General features: G+C 42.9%; 1 protein-coding gene, 1 non-coding gene and 1 pseudogene across 2 annotated transcripts; 2 read left to right on the forward strand and 1 right to left on the reverse strand.

Moving 5' to 3' along the window:
* Positions 1–4,122: 4,122 nt before the first annotated feature.
* LOC112438598 (small nucleolar RNA SNORD77) lies at positions 4,123–4,190 on the reverse strand. The gene has a single exon (XR_003027001.1). It is a non-coding gene; the product is annotated as a small nucleolar RNA SNORD77 (small nucleolar RNA).
* A 4,922-nt stretch (positions 4,191–9,112) lies between these two features.
* LOC100988752 (small ribosomal subunit protein uS13) lies at positions 9,113–9,682 on the forward strand. Its single transcript, XM_008961971.5, has one exon. It carries the CDS (start codon positions 9,173–9,175, stop codon positions 9,629–9,631), a length of 459 nt encoding a protein of 152 aa, XP_008960219.1. The 5' UTR covers positions 9,113–9,172; the 3' UTR covers positions 9,632–9,682.
* A 14,289-nt stretch (positions 9,683–23,971) lies between these two features.
* On the forward strand, positions 23,972–25,726 carry LOC103784666 (serine/arginine-rich splicing factor 6-like; annotated as a pseudogene).
* Positions 25,727–25,967: the final 241 nt, after the last annotated feature.

Consider the following 25,967-nt stretch of genomic DNA (forward strand, 5'->3'; position numbering starts at 1 on the left):
TGCTGTGAAGCTTTTGCAATCAATGATTCAAATTTGAGGCAATGGCTGAGGCCTAACTGTTCTCTCAGGGGTCTTCTGCAGGTCACTGCATCAGATACTTGCCCCAAGTGAGCCCTCCTACTTCCACTACATTTTTTTTTCAGACAGGGTCTCACTCTGTTGCCCAGGCTGGAGTGCAGTGGGAGGATCATGGCTCACTGCAACCTTGACCTCCCTGGGCTCAGTGATCCTCCCATCTCAGCCTCCTGAGTAGCTGGGACTACAAGCGTGCCCCCACCACGCCTGGCTAATTTTTGCATATTTTTGTAGAGACAGGGTTTCACCATGCTGCCCAGGCTGGTCTCGAACTCCTGAGCTTAAGGAATCCACCCACCTCGGCCTCCCAAAGTGCTAGGATTACAGGCGTGAGCCACCATGCCTGGCCTACTTCCACCAGTCTTTTCAGGAGCAGGCTTTGAGTGTGGTGCTTTTCTCTCCCTTAAGAGTGTTCAATCCTAGATATCTAAGGGCCTTGGTCATAACCCCAAACCATCTTCCCTCTCCTGTGGGGTGGAAGGGCACTTGTGTAAGCATTCTAGGGACATCTTGGGTCATCCCATGATTGTCAAGTTATTTGTACAAATTAAACTCTGACAGTAACCCTGGGAAAAAACATTTTTACTCAGAGTTGTGAGAGGCAATGGAATCGCATGGTTTTGCTACAGTTAGTCCTTGCTTTGCACAGTTTTGATGTACAGTAGTCCCCACTTATCTGAGGGCGATACCTTCCAGGACTCCCAGTGGATGCCTGAAACTACAGGGAGTACCGAACTCTCTATCTACTAATTTTTTTTCCATCTCATAACTGAGACGGTGACTAGTGACTAACAGATGGTAGGTCAAAGTTAGCGTGGACCTGCTGAACAAAGGGATGATTCACCTCCGGGTGGGATGGAGTAGGATGGCTCAAGATTTAATCGCTCTACTCAGAAAGATTCACAATTTACAACTTGTTTATTTCTGTAAGTTTCCATTTAATATTTTCAGACTGCGGTTGATTGCAGTTAATTGAAACCATGGAAAGTGAAACCATGGATAAGGGGAAACTACTGTACTGGAAGTTAAATTTGCATCAAACATAAATGAAGTTATAGAAGAAAAAGCTGACTGTGGGAATGTTGACCCTGCCTCCATTCTCAAGAGATTCCTATGCAGCCAGAGGAACTTAGTGAAGGGGAACTTATGAAACTTACAAATGAGGAAAATGGTGGTGCTGAAAAGATGTCTCCAAGGGAGTGATGCCAGCAAAAACTTCACATCAAAGGAACTCCCAGAGATATTGCAAAGGACAAAATGTTGGAAGCTGATCCAAACTTAGAAAGGAGTATGACAATTTGCGAAGGGATAGAAAAGGTGCGTGCTCCGTGTTGTAAGTTATACCATGAAAAGAAGGAGGCAAGCACTGCTCAAACTACATTTTTTTTTTTTTTGAGATGGAGTCTCGCTCTGCTGCCCAGGCTGGAGTGCAGTGGCACGATCTCGGCTCACTGCAACCTCTGCCTCCCAGGTTCAAGCGATTCTCCTGCCTCAGCCTCCTGAGTAGCTGGGATTACAGGTGCGTGCCACCATGACTGGCTGATTTTTGCATTATTAGTGGAAACGGGGTTTCACCATGTTGGCCAGGCTGGTCTAGAATTCCTGGCCTCAAGTGATCTGCCCACCTCAGCCACCCAAAGTGTTGGGATTACACCTGGCCTACTTTTGATAACTTTTTACAAAGACATGAAACACTCTAATTCTCAGTGTGTCTGTTTTAAATTGCAATGCACTAAATAAACATTAATTTTACTGTTTCTGTTTTCCTATACATTTCTAAGTGACAGGAAGATAAATTTTGATGTTTTTAACAATAATTTGTAAAGTTCACAGAACAATTATAATTATTCCTACTGGTTATTAAGATTGCTTTTGCACAGTTGGCAATACAAGGGCTGCCTGTAATTTGTTACAATGAAATACATACAGATGTTTTGACAAGCCCAGTGGTATTATGACAGTATTAACAAACTAACAATTGTATAAAGTCAGATATTCATATTCTGATAGCAGGGCAGAATATTTAAATTTGAGACTCTCCTGGAAAAATAAAGTTACTCAAAAATAATAGCATAATATCAGGTATCTAGAGCAAGAGATTTTAGCACTATTGCATTGTCTCAATTTTTAATGCTACCAAATCTTGCTATCTCCCCTCTTTTCTATTCAGTGTGTGTGTGTGGTGTGTTTTTTTTGTTTGTGTTGTTGTTTTTAAACAGGATCTTGTTGGGTCACCCAGGCTGGAGTGCAGTGGTGCAAACACAGCTCATCACAGCCTCAACCTCCTGGGCTCAAGCAATTCTCTTGCCTCAGCCTCCCAAGTAGCTGGGACCACAGGCACGCCACCACACCTGGCTAATTTTTGCATTTTTTGTGGAGATGGGGTCTCGCATGTTTCCCAGGCTGATCCCGAACACCTGGGCTCGAGCGAGCCTTATAGGTGTGAGCCACCATGCCCGATCGGTGTGTTCTAAATATTAGTAAGAAAGCTTAAATTCCATCCTCTGATCTATTGATGAATAAGAGAGAGTTTTGGACACATCTCATTATCTTCGTATACCTCAAACCTTTCAACTGTGTGATTAAACATATTTATAGGTATGTTACAAAGATTGACAATAAAATAATTTTAGATAATTCTGGACAGTATGTGATGCTGATAAACTGCATGTATTAAAATACATTTTATGGGGGATTCTTGCAGATCTTACGGTCAGGAGCATCCTCCCTATTGCAATAGTTTCCTCCACCTTGCAATAATACTTTCTTACGTGCACCTATTACCTAATGATCCTTATGTATACATACACATTGGAAGCTGAAATCCCAAGCTCTAGCCTAAATTGGCCAATGCCTGCCAAATGTAGGAACCTCTCATTAATATGAGATGAGTCTGGTCTACAAAGTTATTAGGATTTGTCTTCCTCTCCAATCCAACATTTTCAGCATCGCCCACAGGGCAATCTGTGATCTCGCAGCCACAGCTTGGGCTCGTCTCTTTCGTCTTGATCTGGAACCCAAGGAAGGGGGCCAAAGGACTCCCCCTGTGACCTACCAAAAGAGATGTGAGCTTGCCTCAGGAAACACTCTTGGTTCCTGTTTTGTGTATAGGCGTTGCTCAATACATATTTGTAGACCTGACCAAAGTATATTATTTGATTGTTTGTGGGGACACAGTTGTAGGGCCCTGAGCAAAGTGGGGACAAAAAAGCCCAGAACCGTAGGCCTTACCTCCTGGAGATGATGAGATTACATAAGTTGGATTGTTAAATAGGTTTATAGATTGCTAAAAGTAACCACAACAACTTTATTTCTTCTGGGCTACTGGAGACTAACAGTCATTAGAAAGCCAATCAACCTACCCAGATGGCTGGTTGTGAACAGAGTGATGTGGAGGGCACGGCAGGAGCTGGGAAACAAATGAGAAGACGGCTCCAGAAATGGACATGTTGGTATCCCCTGTGGGGCATTTCACACAGTATCAACCCTTTCATCCCCTCTCAACTATTTTTATGTTTATTATTGTAAATTTGTGTACATTTGTAAATAGAGAAAAGTGCACCAGATAAGATGCACCCCAATAGTACCTCTAAATATAACAACTGTTCCATTTGTACTCTAAATATAATCATTGCTTCTATCTTGGTTTAGATGCTTCCAGCCTTTTTAACTTGTAATATTTATTTATTTTAAAAATTGTGGTAAGGTTGGGCGTGGTGGCTCACGCCTGTAATCCCAGCACTTTGGGAGGCCAAGGCAGGCAGATCACCTAAGGTTGGGAGTTCAGGACCAGCCTGACCAACATGGAGAAACACCATCTCTAATAAAAATACAAAAGTAGCCAGGCGTGGTGGCACATGCCTTTAATCCCAGCTACTCGGGAGGCTGAGGCGGGAGAATCGCTTGAATCCAGGAAGCAGAGGTTGCAGTGAGGTGAGATCGCACCATTGCACTCCAGCCTCTGTCTCAAAAAACAAACAAAAAAAATTGTGGTAAAATACAGATAACATAACATTTACCTTCTTAACCATTAAAAAAAATTGTCCCAGATACATCAGACAAATATTAAATCTCTTGATGATTCAATCTGCTGAACTATGCAACTATCATAGTACCCTTTTAACCATTTTTAAGCGTACAGTTCAGTAGTGTTCAGTGTGTTCACATGGTTGTGCAATGAATCCCCAGAACTCTTTTCATTCACCAAAACTGAAACTTGATACGCATTAAACAATAATTTCTCATTCTCTCCTATCTACAGCCCTCAGCAACCACCTTCTCAAACTATTTTTTTCTCAACTGTAAAATAGGGACACTATTCCAAAAGGATTGTTATGAGACTTAAATGAGTTAAGTGTCATGGACTAAATGTTTATGTCCCCCCAAAATTCAGATGTTGAAATCCTAACCTTCATTGTGATGGTATGAGGAGATGAGCCTTTGGGAGGGGATTAGGTCCTGAGGATGAAGCCCTCGTGAAAGGGATTAGTGCCCTTATAAAAGAGTTCCCAAAGAGCTCTCTAGTTCTCTTTCTGCCATGTGAAGCTACAAGGAGAAATTGGTAGTCTGCAACCAGGAAGAGGACCCTCCCCAGAACCCACGCCTGATCTATTTCTAACCTCCAGCACTGTGAGAAGTAAATTTCTGTTGTTTATAAGCTACCCAGTCTATGGTACTTTGTTATACACCCCAAACTGACTAAGACAATAATGTATGCAAATTGCTTGCTATAGTGCTTCATACACAATTTAAGTGCTCAGTAAGTGTTAGATATTATTATTTATGGTTCTGTCTTAATGATTTTTTTGAAAACACCATGAATTAACATGGGTGAAATTGGGTATATAAACACAAATAAAGGCTATAATTAGAGAAAGATGAGTATGAAGGAAGTGAGCAACAAGAGACCGTATGTGGAAGAGGAAAGAGGAGGATGAATACTCTTATGGTCTTATCATGGAGACAGGGAGTTAGGATGCAGGTCCTGATCTACCTTGCCTTGATTGGTGGCTCTATATGAGCCTTAATTTCCACTTGCTTATTTCCTGTGGGCAGGGGCTTAAGAGACCTGGGCAATTTTCCAATTGTCTGATGCAGAGGTGGCACATAGCAGTGGGTTTTTGTTTAGCTTAATGTAAAGCATGTTATTTAAAAAGTGAATTAGTCTTCAACCTTTATTGATTGGGATTTTCACATAAAAATCTGTATTTCAGGCTTCATTCACTTGGAAGATCTGCTAAAAAGTGGTCCTCATTTAATTGAGGCAACAATTGGCTGGACTGTGTAGATGATTTCATCTCAGCCCATATCACTCAACTATGTTACCTGCTTAGCCTCTGAGGAAGGTGGTCTGTAAGGTTAATCAGGCAACTTATTTTTTTCATATAATCAAACTCATATTCCCAATATACGATCATGACCACTATCGTGACACATACTGACAATTCTACCTTTTCTAGGAAACTTGATATCCTGACTACAAATGTGTCTATAGATTATGTTCTCCCAAGTTAGTACCTTCAAGAACTGTGAAAGGTCCAAGATTTTTTTTTTTAACTTTTATTTTAAGTTCATGGATACATGTGCCAGATATACAGGTTTGTTACATAGGTAAACTTGTGTCATGGGGGTTTGTTGTACAGTTACTTCCTCACCCAGCTATTAAGCCTAGTCTCCATTGGTAATTTTTCCTAATCTCCTCCCTCCTCCCAACCTCCACCCTCCTATAAGCCCCCGTGTGTGTTGTTCCCCTCTATGTATCCATGTGTTCTCGTCATTTAGCTCCCACTTATAAGTGGAAGCATTTGGAATTTGGTTTTCTGTTCCTGCATTAATTTGCTAAGGACAATGGCCTCTGGCTCCATCCATATCCCTGCAAAGGACATATTTCACTCTTTTTTTATGGCTGCATAGTATTCCATGATGTATATGTACCACATTTTCTTTATCCAGTCCATAAGATTTTACTCATAAACAAAAAAGTTATCTTAGCACAGTTTTATAGATGCTAGTGAAGACATGAGACTCTGGGGTTAGAGACATAGGATAAGGACAGTTCATTCCTCACAGCAATAGCTGTAGCCAGAGCATCAGCATTTGTGCTGCTTCCCTAAGCCTAATTCTTACAGGGCAACACAAAGAGGATCAGATGACACCTGCACGTGTGTGGGTTGCATTATAGGAGTGGGACCCTAAGTTTAGGGAACTCAAATCTTTCATAATGGTCAGTAAGCATACTTGACCTTTGCTCTAGAGCAAGTTTTTCCAGCACACAGCCCATGGGCTGCATGCGGCCTGGGACAGCTTTGAATGTGGCCCAACACAAGTTCATAAACTTTCTTAAAACTTGAGGTTTTTTTGTGATTTTTTTTTTTTTTTTTTTTTTTTAGCTCATCAGCTGTGGTTAGTGTTAGTGTATTTTATGTGTGGCCCAAGACAATTCTTCTTTTTCCAGTGTGGCCCAGGGAAGTTGAAAGATTGGACACCCCTTCTCTAGAGGGAGATACTATCTTTGTTATAATGGGACAATCAATAAACCTGCCCTTTGCTCTGAAGGGAGACATAATTTCTCTCTTCGAAGGCTGTTTGCTATGTAAATATTCTGGAAAAGTTAGTCTGGAACAAAGGCAGTCAGTGCCTCTGCTTGTAAGATGTGCGGAAACACCAAAGACCTGTGGAGAATTGTCTCCCAACATGCACCCAGCACGATTTGTCCTGTCAACTTTACCTTCACTTTAGAACAAGTTTGCACTTACTAAGAAGGGAAACCCTGTTTCTTTATTCTCACACTTAACTCTGATACCAATGTGTGAAAGGTTTTTCAACACCAACCAATTCTTCAACTCTCTGCATACCAACTGGGTATCTCACAATTAAATTCTGACATTAACTACCTGGAGTTAGTGCAGACACTATAGGTTGAATGCTCAATCCCACAAAACTGCCCCCACTTCAGATGCCAATCATGAGAAATGGGTCCCCAGATGACCCACACTTTTACCCAACTTGACTACATATTGAAGATTCCCATGGGTTCAATAATTTGCTATGGGCTGGGCGTGGTGGCTCACGCCTGTAATCCCAGCACTTTGGGAGGCCGAGGTGGGTGGATCACTTGAAGTCAGGAGTTCAAGACCAGCTCAGCCAACATGGTGAGACCCCGTCTCTACTAAAAATACAAAAAAATTAGCTGAACGTGGTGGCATGCACCTGTAGTCCCAGTTACTCAAGAGGATGAGGCAGGAGAATCGCTTGAACCCGGGAGGTTGCAGTGAGCAGAGATCATGCCACTGCACTCCAGACTGGGCGACAGAGTAAGACTCCATCTCAAACGATAATAATAATAATAATTTGCTATGACAGATTGAGACTCCATCTCAAATAATAATAATAATTATTTGCTATGACAGCTCACCGAACTCAAGGAACCACTTACATTTACCAGTTTATTATAAAGGATATAATAAAGGATACAGATGAACAGCCAATTGAAGGGGTACACAGGGTGAGATCTGGAAGAAACTGAGTACAGGAGCTTCTGTCCCAGTGGGAGTTGGGGCATGCCACCTTCCCAGCATGTGGATATATTCATCGATCCAGGAGCTCTCTGAGCCATATACTTTAGGTATTTTAATGGAGGCTTCATCATGTAGGCATGACTGATTATTAACTCAATCTCCAGGCCCTCTCCACTCCCCAGAGGATGGGGGTAAGGCTGAAGGTTCCAAGCATCTAATCATGGCTTGGTTTTTCTGGTCACCAGCTCCCATCCAGGAACTCACCAAGAGTCACCTCATTAGATCAAAAGATACTCCTATCACCCAGGAAATTCCAAGGGACTTAAGACCTTTGTGTCAGGAACCAGGATCAAAGACCAAATATTGGAACAAAGGATGCACCTAGCACCCCATGGCTCAGGAAATTACAGGGGTTTTAGAAGCTCTGTGCCAGGAACCAGGGGCAGAGACTTTATTTATTTATTTATTGAGACGAGGTCTTGCTCTGGAGTGCAGTGGCGTGATCTTGGCTCACTGCAACCTCCTCCCCCCAGGCTCAGGCAATCCTCCCACCACAGGCTCCCCAGTAGCTAGGATCACGGGGATGTGCCACAACACCCATCTAATTTTTGTGCTTTTAGTAGAGACGGGGTTTCATCATGTTGCCCAGGCTGGTCTTGAACTTCTGAGCTTAAGTGATCCGCCCCCCTCAGCCTCCCAAAGTGCTGGTATTACGGGCGTGAGCCACCATGCCCAGCCAGCCTATTTATTTATTTTTGTGTCACACTAACCCAAAGGAAACAAACAGGGAACATTATGGATGAAGTATACTGGGTATTCATTTGCTTATTAAGCAAATATTTATTACACGCTTACGATGATAAGAGATGTGCTAGGCCCCAGAAATACAAACTTGAAAACAACCCACTCTTTCCCTTCAAGGTGCTTATAATCTAGTTTGTAAGTCAGGCAAGTAAATTGGTAATTACAGCACAGTGTAACAAATGCTACCTGTGGGCAAAGGAAGTCCTGGGGTGAAGGGAAAGAGAGAAAGGTGGTTTCCAGGAGGAGGGCTCACTTCACCAAAACCATGAAAGTGGAGTAGTAGTTGGGGGAATGAGAAGTGGGGAGAATTAGCCCAGGATGTCAGGCAAGAGAGGAGAAAGAGGCAGGTTATGAATTGGTGGACTGTGATGAGAAATTTGGATTTACAGGAGAGCAATGTGGGAATAGCCCTGGAGGAAGAGAGACCAGTTAAGAGGCTTTTGCAAGAGTCTAGACATGAGATGGTGCTGGGTTGAAATAAGAAAGTGGCAACAGAAATGAAGGGAAGAGGACACAGCTGAGTGATATTGAAGAGGTATAGAATTGATCGGACTTGGTAATGAACTGGATGAGGCAATAAGGGGAGAAAAATAATCTTTGTGCCCAGCTTTTGTCTTGGGAAACTGGGTGATTGGTGATGGCATTAACTGAGTTAGAGAAGACAGGAGGAGGAGGACCAGGTTTTGGCTGAATATAACCAGTAGGTAAATAGACATACAAGAATCTTATGCCGCTCTTCCACAGGAGGCCTACACGCCGCCGCTTGTGCTGCAGCCATGTCTCTAGTGATCCCTGAAAAGTTCCAGCATATTTTGCGAGTACTCAACACCAACATCGATGGGCGGCGGAAAATAGCCTTTGCCATCACTGCCATTAAGGGTGTGGGCCGAAGATATGCTCATGTGGTGTTGAGGAAAGCAGACATTGACCTCACCAAGAGGGCGGGAGAACTCACTGAGGATGAGGTGGAACGTGTGATCACCATTATGCAGAATCCACGCCAGTACAAGATCCCAGACTGGTTCTTGAACAGACAGAAGGATGTAAAGGATGGGAAATACAGCCAGGTCCTAGCCAATGGTCTGGACAACAAGCTCCGTGAAGACCTGGAGCGACTGAAGAAGATTCGGGCCCATAGAGGGCTGCGTCACTTCTGGGGCCTTCGTGTCCGAGGCCAGCACACCAAGACCACTGGCCGCCGTGGCCGCACCGTGGGTGTGTCCAAGAAGAAATAAGTCTGTAGGCCTTGTCTGTTAATAAATAGTTTATATACAAAAAAAAAAAAAGAATCTTATGCCGTGTAAATTCAAGATACTATTTTTTAATTGTTAGTATTACATTAATGCACTTTATACTTTAAAAATTAATTACTTCAACATATTAGATTATATGCAAATCAATAACTATCAAATACTATATATAGGAAGCACATAATGACTTGTACATAACTGACAGAGAAAAGTACAGCTAAAACATGCTGTGTGGGCATCCATTAAGTAGGCAACTCACAGACCTGAATGCAAACTCAGAGTACTTAACAGTATGCTGTCTTCATACTCAAGTAAATCTTTTAAGGAAAGGAAATAGCACTTCATTTTAAGTCAGGGTGCCATTTCCACTGTAATTGCAGCTGACATATTGCTAATGCACCAAGACAATTTGTGATTTAAAAAAAAACCCCAGAAGTTCACTATATTACAGTTCATAATCACTAGGGCTTTCTTTGTTCAGTTCTAACTTTTAAAAAGCTTACATTTACCATCCAAATGCCATGATAAAATAGCTAATCTTGCCTGTGACGTTGTCATTATTACCAGAACAAGATAAAATTCCAAATTGTTAATGAACTGAGTGAATTTTAATTTGGTGACTTTGTAAGAAAGAAACATTCCCCATTAAATACTGTATATTTATTTATTGAGCTAAAAAAAATGAAATGCTTCCCACCAAATCCTATAGTGTATATTTGTCACAATCAGTAAAAACAAAAATGAGTAGGACCAGGCATAATTGGAAACCAATTGTCCCTTCATCCATCACTAATGTTTCCAATCTGTTAAAGTCACGTTTGCCTTTTTCCAGGCTATGCTGTGGTTCATATTTCCCACAGACTCATCGTGAAAGCATTGACAATAGTAAGCTTCCACTCTTCACTGTTCAGTCCTACCTTAATTACAACACCAAATGAATACTGAGGAAAGGAATATTGTATTATCTCACTGGTACAGCAAGACAGATCATTCCAATCAGATCACACACAAGTTGTAGTTCAGACAATCACTGTCTTAGACTTTTTATTTGTGTTTTTCTTTTCTCTAAATTTCAGCTACAGTAGGACATATCCGCATTATTTCCACTTTTTAAAAGCCACCACTATAGGAACATTTTGGGATGCTAAATATTTGCTTCCAAGTTGACATTAAAGATGGCAAGTTTTCTCCTCCTGAAGAATATATTACAAACAATCGTTTACCTATAAGCTATATTTCCTCAAATGCTTTCCAATCCATTTTCCCTGAGAACATAAAAGCAAAGGTGAACAGCCCTTAGTGAATTATCTTGTGATCCCTGAAATGCAGTAATGATTGAAGAAAAAGGGAGGGAGATGGTCAATGATCTTCTGCATGTTACTCGGTAATCAAGTATCATTGATTATCTCTTTGATATACTGATTTCCTTTCTTTTGGGTATATACCCAGCAGTGGGATTGCTGGATCATATGGTAGCTCTATTTTTAGTTTGTTGAGGAATGATTGAGACTAGTTTTCACTTCGGAACCAAGCAACCATTGCATTCTTCAACTTTTCTAGTCTCCTCACTGAAGTTAAACAATTTCATGAAGATGAACATTGTAAGATATCTGATCTTTTGTTTCAATCAATGCCAGCAATAATTCTGGGGATCATTCCATACAGAGCTTGTCAGGGTCAGAGTAAAGCATCCTCATCAAAATCATTATCTCTTTTATGCTTGGAAGCATTAGTTCCTGACAGGCCTCCAGATTCCAGAGGCTTAGCTGTGATTACTGTTCTGATCTCATTTGAGAGCATCTTATGTCCGGGGTGGCCCAGAATCTTCATGGCTTGAATTTAACAGGTATAATTATTAGAACAGGTTCCAAGAACATAGTGTAAAAACAGAAGAAAATGAGGAACAGGAGAGCAGAATGTAGAGACAATATCATCATGTGTTCTTGAGGCCCAAAGCAGAATCTTTTTTTTGAGGCAGTCTTGCTCTGTCACCCAGGCTGGAGTGCAGTGGCACCATCTTGGCTCACTGCAGCCTCCGCCTCCTGGGTTCAAGCTATTCTCATGCCTTAGCCTCCTGAGCAGCTGCAATAAGAGGCACGCAACCACCACACCTGGCTAATTTTTGTATTTTTAGTAGAAACAGGGTTTCACCATGTTGGCCAGGCTGGTCTCGAACTCCTGACCTCAGGTGGTGATCCATCTGCCTCGGCCTCCCAAAGTGTTGAGATTACAGGCGTGAGCCACTGTGCCCAGCCCCAAGGCAGAATTCTAAAGTGCACTTCCAAGGGAGAGCAAGTCAAGTCTACTTTAAGGTTGAGGAGAGGGTCATTTGAAACTTGGGGAGAGGGTTGCGGTGGCAGGTTGCCCATGAGGAGGTTTCAAGGGGTTAAGGCAGCAGGAGATGGTGGAGACATTCACAGAGTGTGACGGGGAAAGACAAGTGGAAAGGGAAAGACAAGTGTATGAAACATATTTGTCTACTTGGGAAATTTCCCCTGCTTCAGTTCATAGCCACTAGACTGTTTTGTGGTGTGTCACGCTTCTAGATACCGAGTGATCACTGCTGTGGGCTGTGAGCAGAGCTTTAACAAACAGTAGGGCTCATTGATTACTTATTAGTAGTAGTAGAAGTAGTACAGACAGAATCTCACTATGTTGCCCAGGCTGGTCTTGAACTCCTGGCCTCCAGCAATCTTCCCACCTCGGCCTGTCAAAGAGCAGGGATTACAGGCATAAGCCACCATGCCCAGCCTGATTTTCTTTTCATGATGTCCTGCATTTCCTCCATGTTTCATTTTCTTCAGTTGCTCCAAGGTTACTCTGGGCTCTGTACCTGTGATTTCTGCCACCTAAGAAGACAACCCAGCCCAGCCACACAGGTAAGACACTCAAAGGTGGACTGACTTCTCAGACACACATAAATGCTAAAGACTCAAATGGGCCCGAGTGAAATTCTAAGGCACATTCTCTGGCATTTTTTCAGACATTACCAGATTCACTCTAGTCTAGAACATTAAGCAATCCATTTTAACCGTGCATTCCTCCCGAGACAAAGCATGTGTCTATAAAAGTCCCCTGCTGCTCAGTGAGGGGAGGGCGACCTTCCAGTGTATAGAAACCAGTAAAGCACTTTGAGTCTGGCAAAACCCCAGCCCATCATGGCTCCACAGATGTTACTTTTAGTTAAAAAAAAAAAAAAAAAAAATCAGATGCATTTGCCATGGGAACAGCAATGGAAGGTCACTCTGTTCTGTACTTATTTTTATGTGTGTGAGTCGCTGAGCCCTCGTCCTCCTCCAGCCAGCTCTCTTCAAGCTACCCCCTCATTGCTATGTTGTCAGCCCTGCCTCTGCCTCTTCTTCCAGCCAGTTTCAGCTCGCCCTCCAACTCTTCCCTTGCCCTCCCTTTGCTTCTTCTATCAAAGGAGCTATTAGTCTAACAGAAACTTTCAGGGGGAAAGGCAGTGAATATTGTTTTTGCAGAGGCAAAATCAGTCTTCTCTGTGAGCTGGACAGTGTTGCAAAGGCACGGCTGGTCAGAAAGGGCACTGGTACAGGAGGGAGGCAGGAGACCTGGGTCTAGTCCCAGCTCTGTCCCCAGCCGGCAGGGAGACTAGGGACAAGCCACTTTCCTTTGGTCTCAGGCTTCCTTGTCTGTAAAAAAAGGAAGTTCCCTATTTGTAGAAACTCAGGAATATTGTTCATAATCAAGAAAATGAGGTTGGAGGGTTGGAGGCATAGTTGTCCTGAAAAAATCATCCTTTTCTAAAGCCTGAAATTAAAATAGTACAGTTTTTTAAATTGTAAAATTACTTGCTCATTAGAAACAACGAAAGCATCTCTCTCCCTCTCTCTCTCTCTCTCTCTCTCACACACACACACATACACAATGAGAAAAGTCAGAATTATCTAAAATCTCTTCATTTAGAATAAGATTATTCTTAGGAGATCTATCAGTGTCACCTTAATAAATCTTCCTTCTTTTTTTTTTTTTTTTTTGAGACGGAGTCTCACTCTGTTGCCAGGCAGGTGTGCAGTGGCGTGATCACAGCTCACTGCAACCTCCCTGGTTCAAGCAATTCTCATGCCTCAGCCTCCAGAGTAGCTGGGATAACAAGCATGTGCCACCACGCCCAGCCAATTTTTGTATTTTTAGTAGAGACACGGTTTCACCATGTTGGCCAGGATGGTCTCAATCTCCTGATCTTGTGATCCGCCCCCCTCAGCCTCCCAAAGTGCTGGGATTACAGGCATGAGCCACCTCGCCCGGCTGGATAAATCTTCCTTCTAAAGGCACTGTGCCCAGAGAAGTTTTTAGCACCCCAAAGTAACAGATAAAAGTTTGAACTGGCTATATTCATTACAGCATTATTTACAAAAGCCAAGATGTGAAATTAACCTAAGTGCCCATTAGCAGATAAATGGATAAAGAAAATGTGGTATATACACAAAATGGAATGCTATTCAACCTTAAAAAAGAAGAAAATTCTGTCATTTGTGTCAACATGGATGAACCTGGAGGTTATTATGTTAAGTGAAATGAGCCAGGCACAGAAAGACCAATACCTCATGATCTCACTCACATGTGGGATCTAAAAAAAGTTGAACTTAGAAGAGAGAGTGGAATGGTGGTTCCCAGGATCTGGGGGTAAGGGGCATTGGGGAGATGTTGATTAAAGGGTACAAAGTTTCAGACAGAAGAAATTGGGTTTTTAGATTTCTTGCACAGTATGGTAACTATAGTTAACATAGTGTACTATGGCCAGGCGTGGTGGCTCACCCCTGTAATCCCAGCACTTTGGGAGGTGAGGTGGGTGGATCATGAGGTCAGGAGTTCGAGACTAGCCTGACCAACATGGTGGAACTCTGTCTCTACAAAAAATACAAAAGTTAGCCAGGCACAGTGGCACGTGCCTGTAATCCCAGCTACTCAGGAGGCTGAGGCAGGAGAATCGCTTGAACCTGGGAGGCAGGGGTTGCAATGAGCCAAGATCTCGCCATTGCACCTCTCCAGCCTGGCGACAGAACAAGACTCCGTCTCAAAAATTAATAATAATAATAATGATATAATAGTGTATTATATATTTCAAACTTGCTGAAAGAGTACATTTCAAATGTTCTCACCACAAAAAATAATATGTGAGGTGATGAATATGTCAATTAGCTTGCTTTAATCATTCCCCATTGTATACATATATCGAAACATCACATTGTCCCATATAAAAACATACAATTTTACTTTGCCAATTAAAATACATAATGAAAGCTTAAATTGCCTTAATATTGAACACATTCTGTGCAATAAAAATAAACAGAAGCAAAGGTAAGGATTTATGCGTCATATTTATCTTGTGTCAAATCGACCTGGTGAAGTAGAATAAATTTGGGACCTGAAATTAGAATAACAGGGTGCTTGTCCTGACCCAGGCTTTTATTGGCTATATTTGTCAGTCAAGCTGTTTTTTCTCCATTTGTTCCTTGCTTCCCTCAACAAAGACATGTGCACATGCACGCACACATGTACACGTACACGCACAGATCTTCCCTCTCATTTTTTGCCATGACTGGGCCCCTGGAGACTAACCTTTATGGACTGCATCACCCTTGGCCTCTGGCTTTTTATTAAGTTTGGTCAATGGGAGGCACCAGCTGGAGACAGGAGGGTGGGAGGAGAGAAAGGTGTATTTATTCCCCACCTTCTATCTCTCCCTCCTTGGTAAGATGTGATTTTGGCAGTTCCTTTTTCCGGTGTCTATAGACACAGCTCTGCCAGGAAGCCCCTCTTCCGAGACTACAGGTCTCATCTTCTCTGGTAATCCTACTGCCTCCCCTTGCCCTTGCTGGCCCACAGAAGGTAAAGCCACAACAATTCCCCACCATACTCTATCAGGACCCACATCGATGTAAACAGTCTCTTCGTTCAACTCGCTTTGGTTACCCTGTTGAGTGCACCATCTGTTTCCTGCCAGGATCCTGCCTGATACAGAGTCTAGCCAGTAAACAGAACCCTCTTGAGTGTTTAACCCAGAGCACTTTAATGCAGGGAGCTGGTTATTCAGGTATAGGAATTGCTGAGAAGCCAAACAGGCCACTTGGCAACTCAGAGATTAGCAACAGCAGGAAGCCACAAAAACAGAGGGAGAAGGGGAGGAGCCCATGACACAGGCACTGAGGAGCAGGAGTCAACCCGTGAAAGCTGGCACCAGGACGGGTCTGTCCTTCAAGGGAAAAGACATAGCCCCTGTGGGAGAAGCCATCCAAGGCAGGGAGGGGTGGTCTAGCTTTCCCCTCCGAACCATTCCTTCCATTGGCTGCACCCAGGCAGCTGACACAGGAGCTTACTCAGAAAACTGGCCTGCAGGGGTCAACCCTCCTGCCCTACAAAGTGGAACTGGAAAAGACACAAAAATAAATTGAGAGCAAGTAGGTCCAGAACTAGCATAATAGCTGTAAACCTTGGGCTAGTTACTAAACCACTCTGAGCTTTCCTGTCCTCACATACGAAAGAAGATGGTTAATACTTTACTTACTTCATGGGATGCTCTGAACTAAAACGAAATGAGCTAGAGGATGTATAAGTGTTTGGTAAATTCTGAGGTGCTATATAAAATAAGGTGTCAGAGTGTCCTGAAGTTTATGAGCCTGTCAGTTTCTAATACTATCACTTTCATTCTCGGGCAATTGCTTTTAGTGTAATACCTCAACCAAAGAAATACCTTTGCCAGATCCATTCACTTAAACTGCCTATAAGCCTGTTTTGCAAGGAAAGGCAATTAAAGCACAGGCTCAGGAAATGGAATCATTTGTTTGTGACCAGGGTCTACTGGCTACCAAATCAAGAGGTCTGCAGGGGGGCCCAGCTACTGTCTTGCTCAGCCCAGATGCATCCTTGAGGACGTGTGCCAAGCCCATTGTGGCACACTGAGAAAAGTGTGCCCCCTTAGCAGTCCCCATACCAGGCAGTCTCTAGGGAAGGATAGCAGAGAGCCAGATGGAAAACAGACACATCTCTACACAGGATTAGCTTCTATGTCCCCTGGGCTCTGGGGAAGCCAGAAGCCAAGCTGGGGAGTCAGCCGCCTGCACAGAATCACCACCTCACCAGTAGGGATGCATTTGCTCAGCACCTGTTTCTGAGGACGGTGGAGATTGCCTTCGGTATCTACCTAGTCCTTCCTCCTTCAGCCATTTATTTCTCCTCTGATCCTCTTCCCAGGTGAATCCTTTCTTCTTTCCACCTTTGTTTTAATATTCGTCTTCAAGAGGGATCTGTAGCTAGGCTTTCGAATCAGTGTACCACATTACCTTGGCAGTGGTTTTGGAATCTGGCTGCATTTGGAAGCATCTTGGGAGATTTTAAAAATCCCAATGTCTAGGCCATACCCTAGACCAATATCAGAATCTCTGGAAGCTGGAGCTACACAATTGGTTTTTTTAAGCTTTTATTTTAGGATCAGGGGTACATGTGCAGGTTTGTTATGCAGGTAAATTGCGTGGCATGGAGGTTTGGCGTGCAGATAATTTCATCACCCGGGTAATGAGCATAGTACTCAATAGTATTTTTTCTGATCCTCTCCATATTCCCACTCTTTGCCCTCAAGTACACCCCAGTGTCTGTTGTTCCCCTCCTAGTATCCACGTGTTCTTATTTTTTAGCTCCCACTTATAAGCAAGAGTATATGGTATTTGATTTTGCATTAATTTGCTTGGGAAAATGGCCTCCAGCTCCACCCTTGTTGCTGCAGAGGACATGATCTCATTCTCTTTTATGGCTGCATAGTATTCCATGTTGTATGGTGCCACATTTTCTTTATCTAGTCTACCATTGATGGACATTTAGGTTGATTCCATGTCCTTACTATTGTGGATAGTGCTGTGATGAACATATGCGTGCATGTGTCTTTATGGTAGAATGATTTATATTCCTTTGGGTATATATACCCAATAATAAGATTGTTGGGTCAAATGGTAATTCTGTTTCAAGTTCTTTGAGGAATTGCCACACTGCTTTCCACAATGGCTAAACTAATTTACACTCCTGCCAGCAGTGTATAAGCATTCCCTTTTCTCCACAACCTCACCAGCATCTGTTCTTTTTTGACTTTTTAATGATAGCCATTCTGACTGGTGTGAGATGGTATCTCATTGTGCTTTGGATTTGCATTTCTCTAATGATTAGTGGCGTTGAGCATTTTTTCATATGCTTGTTAGCTGTGTGTATGTCTTCTTTTGAGAAGTGTCTATTCATGTCCTTTGCCCGCTTTTTCATGGGGTCGTTGGTGACATTGGTATTTTTTTAAAGTTCCCCCAGGTGATGTGAATGTGCAGCCAAGGTTAAGAGCTTGTGAAACAAAACCGTGCTCCTCCCTCTGAAGGAATATCAGCCAGAGGCTTGTAGGGCAAATAATCTTCCAGAATCACAAGTGGGCTGCCTGAGAAGGAGCTTGCAGGGTGATGAATGGTCAGTTCCTTCCGGGGCGGGAGGCAACCCCAGACTACTGCACTTCTGGAGCAATTCACAACCCCACTATTACCACCCAGTCTGGCGCCAAAACTATAGTCTTCTCAAAGTTGACTAAAGTCTTGGAATGGGGCAAGAAGAGATCAAACTCTCTTTGAATCACGGAAGCTTTGGACCAAGGGGGCTCAGTTGATTTTAGACATTATCTAAAACGAGAAGAGGAGAAAATGTCAGCCTGAGAGGTTAGGTAACTTTTCTGCAGTCCCACAATGGGCTTTTGGCAGAGTTGGGATGGACTGCAGGTTTCCTTCCTCAAGATCCTGCCTCAGTTCTATTCCCCTCTCCCTGAATCCTCATGCTTCTGCTGGCATTTGAGCCCCCTTAGCAAAATTTTGAAGGCTTTTCAAATGACGATTCTTGTACTAGGATCCAAATAAGTAAGGCGAGACAGCGATAATGATTAGGAAATATTTATAGTTTTTCTGCATGAGGCCTTCACACGCTGATTTGTTTACCTAGCAAATAAACTGGAGCCTGTGGTGCCACTATACGTGGAAGAAAAGTTTAAACATTCATCTCTGCAAGCAAGGAAAAGAAAACTTATTCTATTTGTGAGAAATAGTTAACATTACATTAATTTGAATAAGGCTACCTTATTAAACTGTAGCAGCTCACTGTGGATAATTTTTCAGCATTTGGGAAGACAGAGAACTATCACTCACTTGGTTGAAATGATTATGGAACTATTTTCAAGATTACATTTTATTTGTTTATTTATTTTTCTGAGACGGAGTCTCGCTCTGTCGCCCAGACTGGAGTGCAGTGGTGCTACCTCGGCTCACTGCAACCTCTGTCTCCTGAGTTCAAGCGATTCTTCTGCCTCAGCCTCCCAAGTAGCTGGGATTACAGGTGTATGCCACCACGCCTGGCTAATTTTTGTATTTTTAGTACAGTGTTTCACCATGTTGGTCTCGAACTCCTGACCTCAAGTGATCTGCCCACCTCAGCCTCCCAAAGTGCTGGGATTACAGGCATGAGCCACTGGGCCCGGTCTTTAAGATTACATTTTTAAACATATACATTTTGCTTTCGTGTTTACATTTTGCTTTCGTGTTTTTGACAGCTAACATGAAATGATATCATGAAGACGTCTTACAGTTTCCAAGTTTTAGGAAGGGTTCAGTTTGAGCAGTGTGCTAATTGCCTTTATTTGTGAGACAGAAATGAGCTTATAAAGGCATAAGATATTGGAAACTTAGGCACTGACTTAGAGTTTTGAGACCTAATTTCTTCTCGTTACTGTGCTGCCTGAGTCCAAGAAGACTTGGAGTCAATGATTGATTGAGACAAGTCTCAATCATTTTAGGAGGTTTATTTGCCAAAGTTAAGGACACACGCCCAGAAGACAGGTGTATGCCTTTCTCCAAAGATAATTTTGAGGGCTCCAAATTTAAAGGGGAAAGGGTGCGATATTGAGGAGTACACAATTTTCATGTAAGAGGGGTGTAGGGAAAAACAGTCATTCATGCCTTTGTCTGGCTCAGTGAATCTGCATTTTTTTTACATAAGATGACACAGACAAATGGGGCAGAGGAAAAATGCTGGGAATCTGCATTTTACATAAGATAAGAAAGACAAAATGGGGCAGGGGAACAATCAGGTATGCATTCGTGTCTGTGGAGGGTGGAGGAGGGGGTGTGTGTGACTGCACTTCTAAAGATAAGCTATCAATTTACCAAAGAGATGCAGAAAAAAAAAAAGGGTGCAGGAGAGAGTAAAAAGAGAGCCTAGGAACTCAAGTGAAAAAGGGCAGGATATATTAAAAACCAAATCTTCATGAAGGATCACCATGAGAATCTAGGAAGTAGTTTATCTAACTGGAGCATGTATTAGAAGACCCTGGAGGGTTTATGGCTAGACACCACCTCCCAGAGTTTCGGATTCAGTGGTAAGTCTGGACCAGTTCTAACAAGCTGCATTTCTTTTTTCTTTTCTTTTTTTTTTTTGAGTCGGAGTCTTGCTGTGTCGCCCACGTCCAGCCTGGAGTGCAGTGGTTGATCTCGGCTCACCGCAACCTCTGCCTCCTGGGCTCAAGCGATTCTCCTGCCTCAGCCTCCCCAAGTAGCTGGGATTACAGGCATGCACCACCACGCCTGGCTGATTTTGTATTTTTAGTAGAGACGGGGTTTCTCCGTGTTGGTCAGGCTGGTCTCAAAACTCCTGACCTTAGGTGATCCACCAGCTTCGGCCTCCCAAAGTGCTGGGATTACAGGCACCGCACCCTGCCACAAGCTGCCTTTCTTTCTCTCTTTCTTTTCTTTCCTTTTCTTTTCCCTTTCTTTCCTTCTTTCTTTTCTTTTCTTTTCTTTTCTTTCTTTCTTTCTTTCTTTCTTTCTTTCTTTCTTTCTTTCTTTCTTTCTTTCTCTTTCTTTCTTTCTTCTCTTCCTCTCTCCCTCACTCTTTCTTTCTTTCTTTCCTTTTTTTTTTTTTTTGACGGAGTCTTCCTCTGTCTCCCAGGCTGGAGTGCAGTGGCGTGATCTCGGCTCACTGCAACCTCTGCCTCCGGGTTCAAGTGATTCTCCTGCCTCAGCCTCCCCAAGCAGCTGGGACTACAGGCACACACCACCAAACCCGGCTAATTTTTGTATTTTTGGTAGAGACGGGGTTTGGCCATGTTGGTCAGGCTGGTCTCGAACTCCTGACCTCAGGTGATCCGCCCACTTCTGCCTCCCAAAGTGCTGGGATTACAGGCGTGAGCCACTACGCCAGGTCCACAAGCTGCATTTCTAACAATGCTGCCAGGTGCCGCTACTGGCCTTGGGGGGATGAGGGCGGGGCACGGACACTTGAGAACTGCTGTTCTGGAGCAGTGTCTCTCAAACTGGGGTCTCTGACTGAGAATCTAAGAATGTTTTAAAATGTACCTGGGATTTGTTTTAATCAGGTATGGCAAGGTGACAGACACTGAGACAACTGCCTTACAATTAGGCAGAAAGAGTGAGGGGTCACAATGGGCAAAAGCCTTTTGTTTTTTGCAGGAAGAAATGGGCAGGGCAAGGTGAGCAGTTTAGGGTTGGCTACTTTAAATAAATAATTTCAGTGGGCGCTGGGCTATAGGCATAGTCTCTAGTTCAGTGCGTGGTCCTAGGATGCTTTAGGGCAGGCTTGGTGTGTAAAAGTTAGATAAGGGAGGTGGTGGGGAGGCGGAGGCAGCATGGGCTATGAATTGTTAGTTTGCATGTGAAAGGTGCCCTGGAAGGCAACTTGTTTGCTATCTCTAGGAATTAGCTGGCCCCTACAGGGGCAGTCTCTCTGGGATTAGCAAGGCCCCAAGATATCAGTATCATAAAATACAGAAAAATTAAAAACATGATTAATACAAAGAATAATTTTCGGCCGGGCGCGGTGGCTCACGCCTGTAATCCCAGCACTTTGGGAGGCCGAGGCGGGCGGATCACGAGGTCAGAAGATCGAGACCATCCTGGCCAACACGGTGAAACGCCGTCTCTACTAAAAATACAAAAAAAAAAAATTAGCCGGGCGTGGTGGCGGGCGCCTGTAGTCCCAGCTACTCGGGAGGCTGAGGCAGGAGAATGGCGTGAACCCGGGAGGCGGAGCTTGCAGTGAGCCGAGATCGCGCCACTGCACTCCAGCCTGGAAGACAGCAAGACTCCGTCTCAAAAAAAAAAAAAAAAAAAAAAAAAAAAAAAAGAATAATTTTCTATTCTGTCTTTATTGTAATAATAATCTTTTTTTTGGTACTGGTTGTAAAGACCAAATTTTTTTCCTGGTGATAATTCCCAATTTAAAGATAGTTTCACAAAATGAAATTTAGTTTATGAACTCATTGTCTTTAAAACTGTGGACTAAGGACCCTCAGAAATCCAAACATATATCTTTACATGTCCAAGGGAATTTTTCAAACCATTAAAGAGACTTCATACTTAACTTTGAGAAACATATTGTTTTGGCATTCACATTAATCTATACTAACAGCCCCCTTCAGTCAATGAACAGCAAGCATTACCTTTTTTTTATTAGTATTATTTTTATTTTTATTGAGACAAGATTTTGCTCTGTTGCCCAGGCTGGAGTGCAGTGGCATGACCACAGCTCACTGTAGCCTCGACCTCTTGGGCTCAAGTGATCCTCCTGCCTCAGCCCCTGAAGTAGCTGGGACTGTAGGCATGCAGCACAGTGCCCAGCTATTATTTTTATTTTTGTAGAGATGGGGTCTCCCTATGTTGCCCAGGCTGGCCTCGAACTCCTGGGTTCAAGGGATCCTCCTGCCAGGATTACAGTCATGAGCCACTGTGCTGGCCTTTTATTGTTTTCTTAAAAGCAAACTTTTGAAAAACAGTATATAGGGCATCAGAAATGTTAAAGAGTCATCAGATCATTGTCCCTATCAAGTCATTTCCTTTCCTTTGTCTTTTATATGCTCACAAAACTTTTTATAAGCCCACAAGACTCTGTGTGTATGTGTATGTATGTGCATGCTTACACAACGGGTTTCACTAAGATACTCTGAATTTTACTTTCAGGAATGGTTATATAGGTTACTCTACTGCTTCAAACATCAACTAATTTTATCTGTGTGTGTGGGGAGGGGAGGGTGGTGTCTTCCATTGTGTCCGTGTGGCAAGACAAATGGGGGAAAAAGTCCACTTTTCTCTGAAGAGAATCCAGTGTACTATGAGGATAAAAGTAGCATCAGTTTTGTCTGTCACACATTGCTACTGCTCAATGAGCAGGTGACTATTTATAAAGTGACACTCTGCATTCGCTGCTCAGCATTTGAGGAGTTTCCTGAAAAATCAGGGTTCCTTCCAAACTTTATTCAGGTCATTGAAGCTGAGGTTTCAGTGATACTTGAAATCTTTTCTGAGCTGAACAGTATATAGAATCCCCCAACAGAACCATAATAAAGTTTGGAAATTACTTGTGGCTGGGGTAGAGTTTTCATGAGGGACTTAAAAAGCCTTAAGTGTGTACTTAGCTGGCTATAAGGGAAGCCATGCGCACTCCAGCAAAATAGAGCGATACACAATAAAACATTTCATGGCCCACAAACTGTCCCTTACTAATTTGGATAACTGGGGCACAGAGTTTATTTTTGCTCATCTTACTTATTTTTGTTTTGCTGAAAACCTATGGCGTGCTGAGGCATATCTACCCCACCTTTAGCACTGCTATTTTTCCAGCTTTTTTCATGTTTCTTCCTTCTCAAACTTTTTATTTATTTGACCCCCATGCCAGTGTTCCTGCCATTTCTTTCTTTTCCTATTATCAGTCAATAAATAATTAAATGAATATTAAATTATACTGGCTAAGTATTTACTAATATTTCCTAACTTACACGGATAGGGAACAAGAAAGCATGACATATAGTCCCTGAGCATAAATTTCAAATTTTTGCTACTCGGTACAGACTCCTTTTTCAATCCCCATGAAGTTTGCCTTTCTGAAGATTGTAATTATTAGTAAAAGCATCAGCCAGTAGCCTGCCTGGAGCAACCCTGCAAGGTAAAAATGCTGCAAGGGCTGAGTCTGGTGACAGACAGTGGAGAAGGACATGGAGGGCCACAGAGGGCATAGGATTGCGTTCCCAGAAGGAAGTTCTGGAATCAGGAGTAGAAGCACAGAAGGTCATTCCGAAATGAAGGAAGCATTTTCCTCTGTTCACAGCTGAAAATGGAATAGAAAGCTAGAGAGAATTTACAAAGATAGATAGAGTTAGATATTTAGCTATTATGGTTTAGGCAATAAAATGGAGGAAAGGGACTTAGATTTATGGAAACCATATAGTGTACTAGGCATTTAACTACGTGCTTTATGTACATGATCTCATTTAACCCTTTTAACAATCCTGTGGGCTAGCTATTACTCTTGCCATTTCATATTTAAGAAACTCATCCAAAGTCATACAGTTAGAAAATGGTAATGTCAGGATATGCATCAAGGTCTTTCTGACTGCAGAGCCCACGCACTTCCCATCCTATCTTGCAGATGGCCCAGTTTGAGACTGATGGGAACGCGCTGTAGGTATTTATGTCTACCTTGCAAGCCAGAGACTGTGCTATTACATCAACTTGCATGTCATCTGTCAGAGAAGTTTTGTGTGTGCGTGAATGTTTTATTGTTATTATTATTGTTGCTCTGATTCTGGAGGTAAATGTCTTTAGAATTTCAAATAACGCATGACTCATTTCCTGATATACACTGTCACCACGATTTCTTTTATGAAAGTATTGAATGCAGGCTCTGGAAATAAGAAAGGCTTTCTACACATGCACTGTAGAATAATGCTTAAGCTCAAAAAAAAAAAAAAAGAAAAAAAAAGAAAGGTGACCTTATTAACCCTTTCTGCATAAAATTCCTGCAAACTGTCAGCATCCCACAAGATTCCACCCACCTGGCAAATCCTAGTGCCATACTTTGAACAAAGACATCTACCACAATAATATTTCAGGCAGCTATTGAAACCATCTTTGGGATACAGGGCTTTCTTGACCAGCTCTGTACAGTTGACCCTTGAACAACATGGATTGAACTGTGGGCGTCCACTTATATGTGGATTGAAAATATAGTATTTAGGTGTGGGGGCTGGGGGTCATATGACTCAGGTGTCCCCGGGCCCTGCTGCCTTCACAGCCTGGGGCAGCCATGGGATGCCAGAGTGTGGGGATTGGTGGCCAGTGGGTCTGAGGCTGTGTCTACTGAGGCTAAGATGACTGCCTTTCTTGACTGGCCTTGACTTTTCCATACATTGTGTGACTCTTGCCCCATGGCCCTTTGGCTGACCTTACCGGAAGCCATGATGACAGCGGCCTTTTGCCATTAGATGCAGGGAGATGGTGGTGGAAGTGGATACAGCAGTCAGAGAACATCTGGCAGAGACAAATATGGACCACCTGTTCATACAGAATACGAGCTTATTATAGAAAGTCTTTCTAGTTGTTACAGTTGGCAAGATTTAAAGGATTTTATGCAACAAGCAGATGAAGTAACCTATGTTGATGCTCACAAGGAATGCACAAGTGAGGGCGTTGAGTTTCACTCCTATTTTGACATGAAGCTTGCTTTGGACAAACTGGATGGTGCAGAAATATTAGGCTTATTGAAGGTAAGCCAGGCACAAGCCATAGGCGATCTGATTCTGGAAGCAGATCCAGGTATAGATCTAGAAGATGGTCACGAAGTAGGAGTCGCAGGAGCAGCCACAGTAGATCTCGAAGTATCTCAAAAAGTCACTCCTGATCTAGGTTGCGGAGCAAAGGTCGATCACGTTCTCGTTCAAAAGGCAGGAAATCTAGCTCAAGGAGCAAATCTATGCCCAAATCTGATCTGGGCTCCTGTTCTTGTTCTCAAAGCAGATCTAAGGATGAGTATGAGAAATCTCCAAGCAGGTCTCGGTCCCGATCTTCCAAAGAAAATGGAAAAGGTGATATGAAGTCAAAATACAGATCAAGGAGCCAGTCTCGTTCCAATTCACCCCTACCTGCTCCACCCTCAAAGGGTCATTCTGTGTCCCCTCCGCCAAAAAGAGCTACTTCAAGATCCCGTTCTAGATCCCATTCAAAATAAAGATCAGGGTGCAGGTTGAGTTCCAGAGATTAATCCAGAACTCTTCATTCATTGCACACTATTATGGAACACTTTTCTACTTGCTTAGGCAGTTGTTCTTCCATGTTTATACTTGGCTTCTTTTGCAAGAGGAATCTCCTGAAAACAGGGGCACACAGAAATTTGATTTGTGGCCAAATTTGATGAAAAAGATGAGGCTCTAAGGAAATGGTGGCATAAAGTCAAAGACCCTCTCCCTTCTTTGTAGAATTAAGATAACTTCGATTTTATAGCT

The sequence above is a fragment of the Pan paniscus genome, chromosome X (assembly GCF_029289425.2).
Source record: "Pan paniscus chromosome X, NHGRI_mPanPan1-v2.0_pri, whole genome shotgun sequence".
Taxonomy (NCBI): Eukaryota; Metazoa; Chordata; class Mammalia; order Primates; family Hominidae; genus Pan; species Pan paniscus.

Coding starts and splice junctions, on each gene's coding strand:
- LOC100988752 (XM_008961971.5), top strand. CDS start 9,173: ATGTCTCTAGTGATCCCTGAAAAGTTCCAGCATATTTTGCGAGTACTC.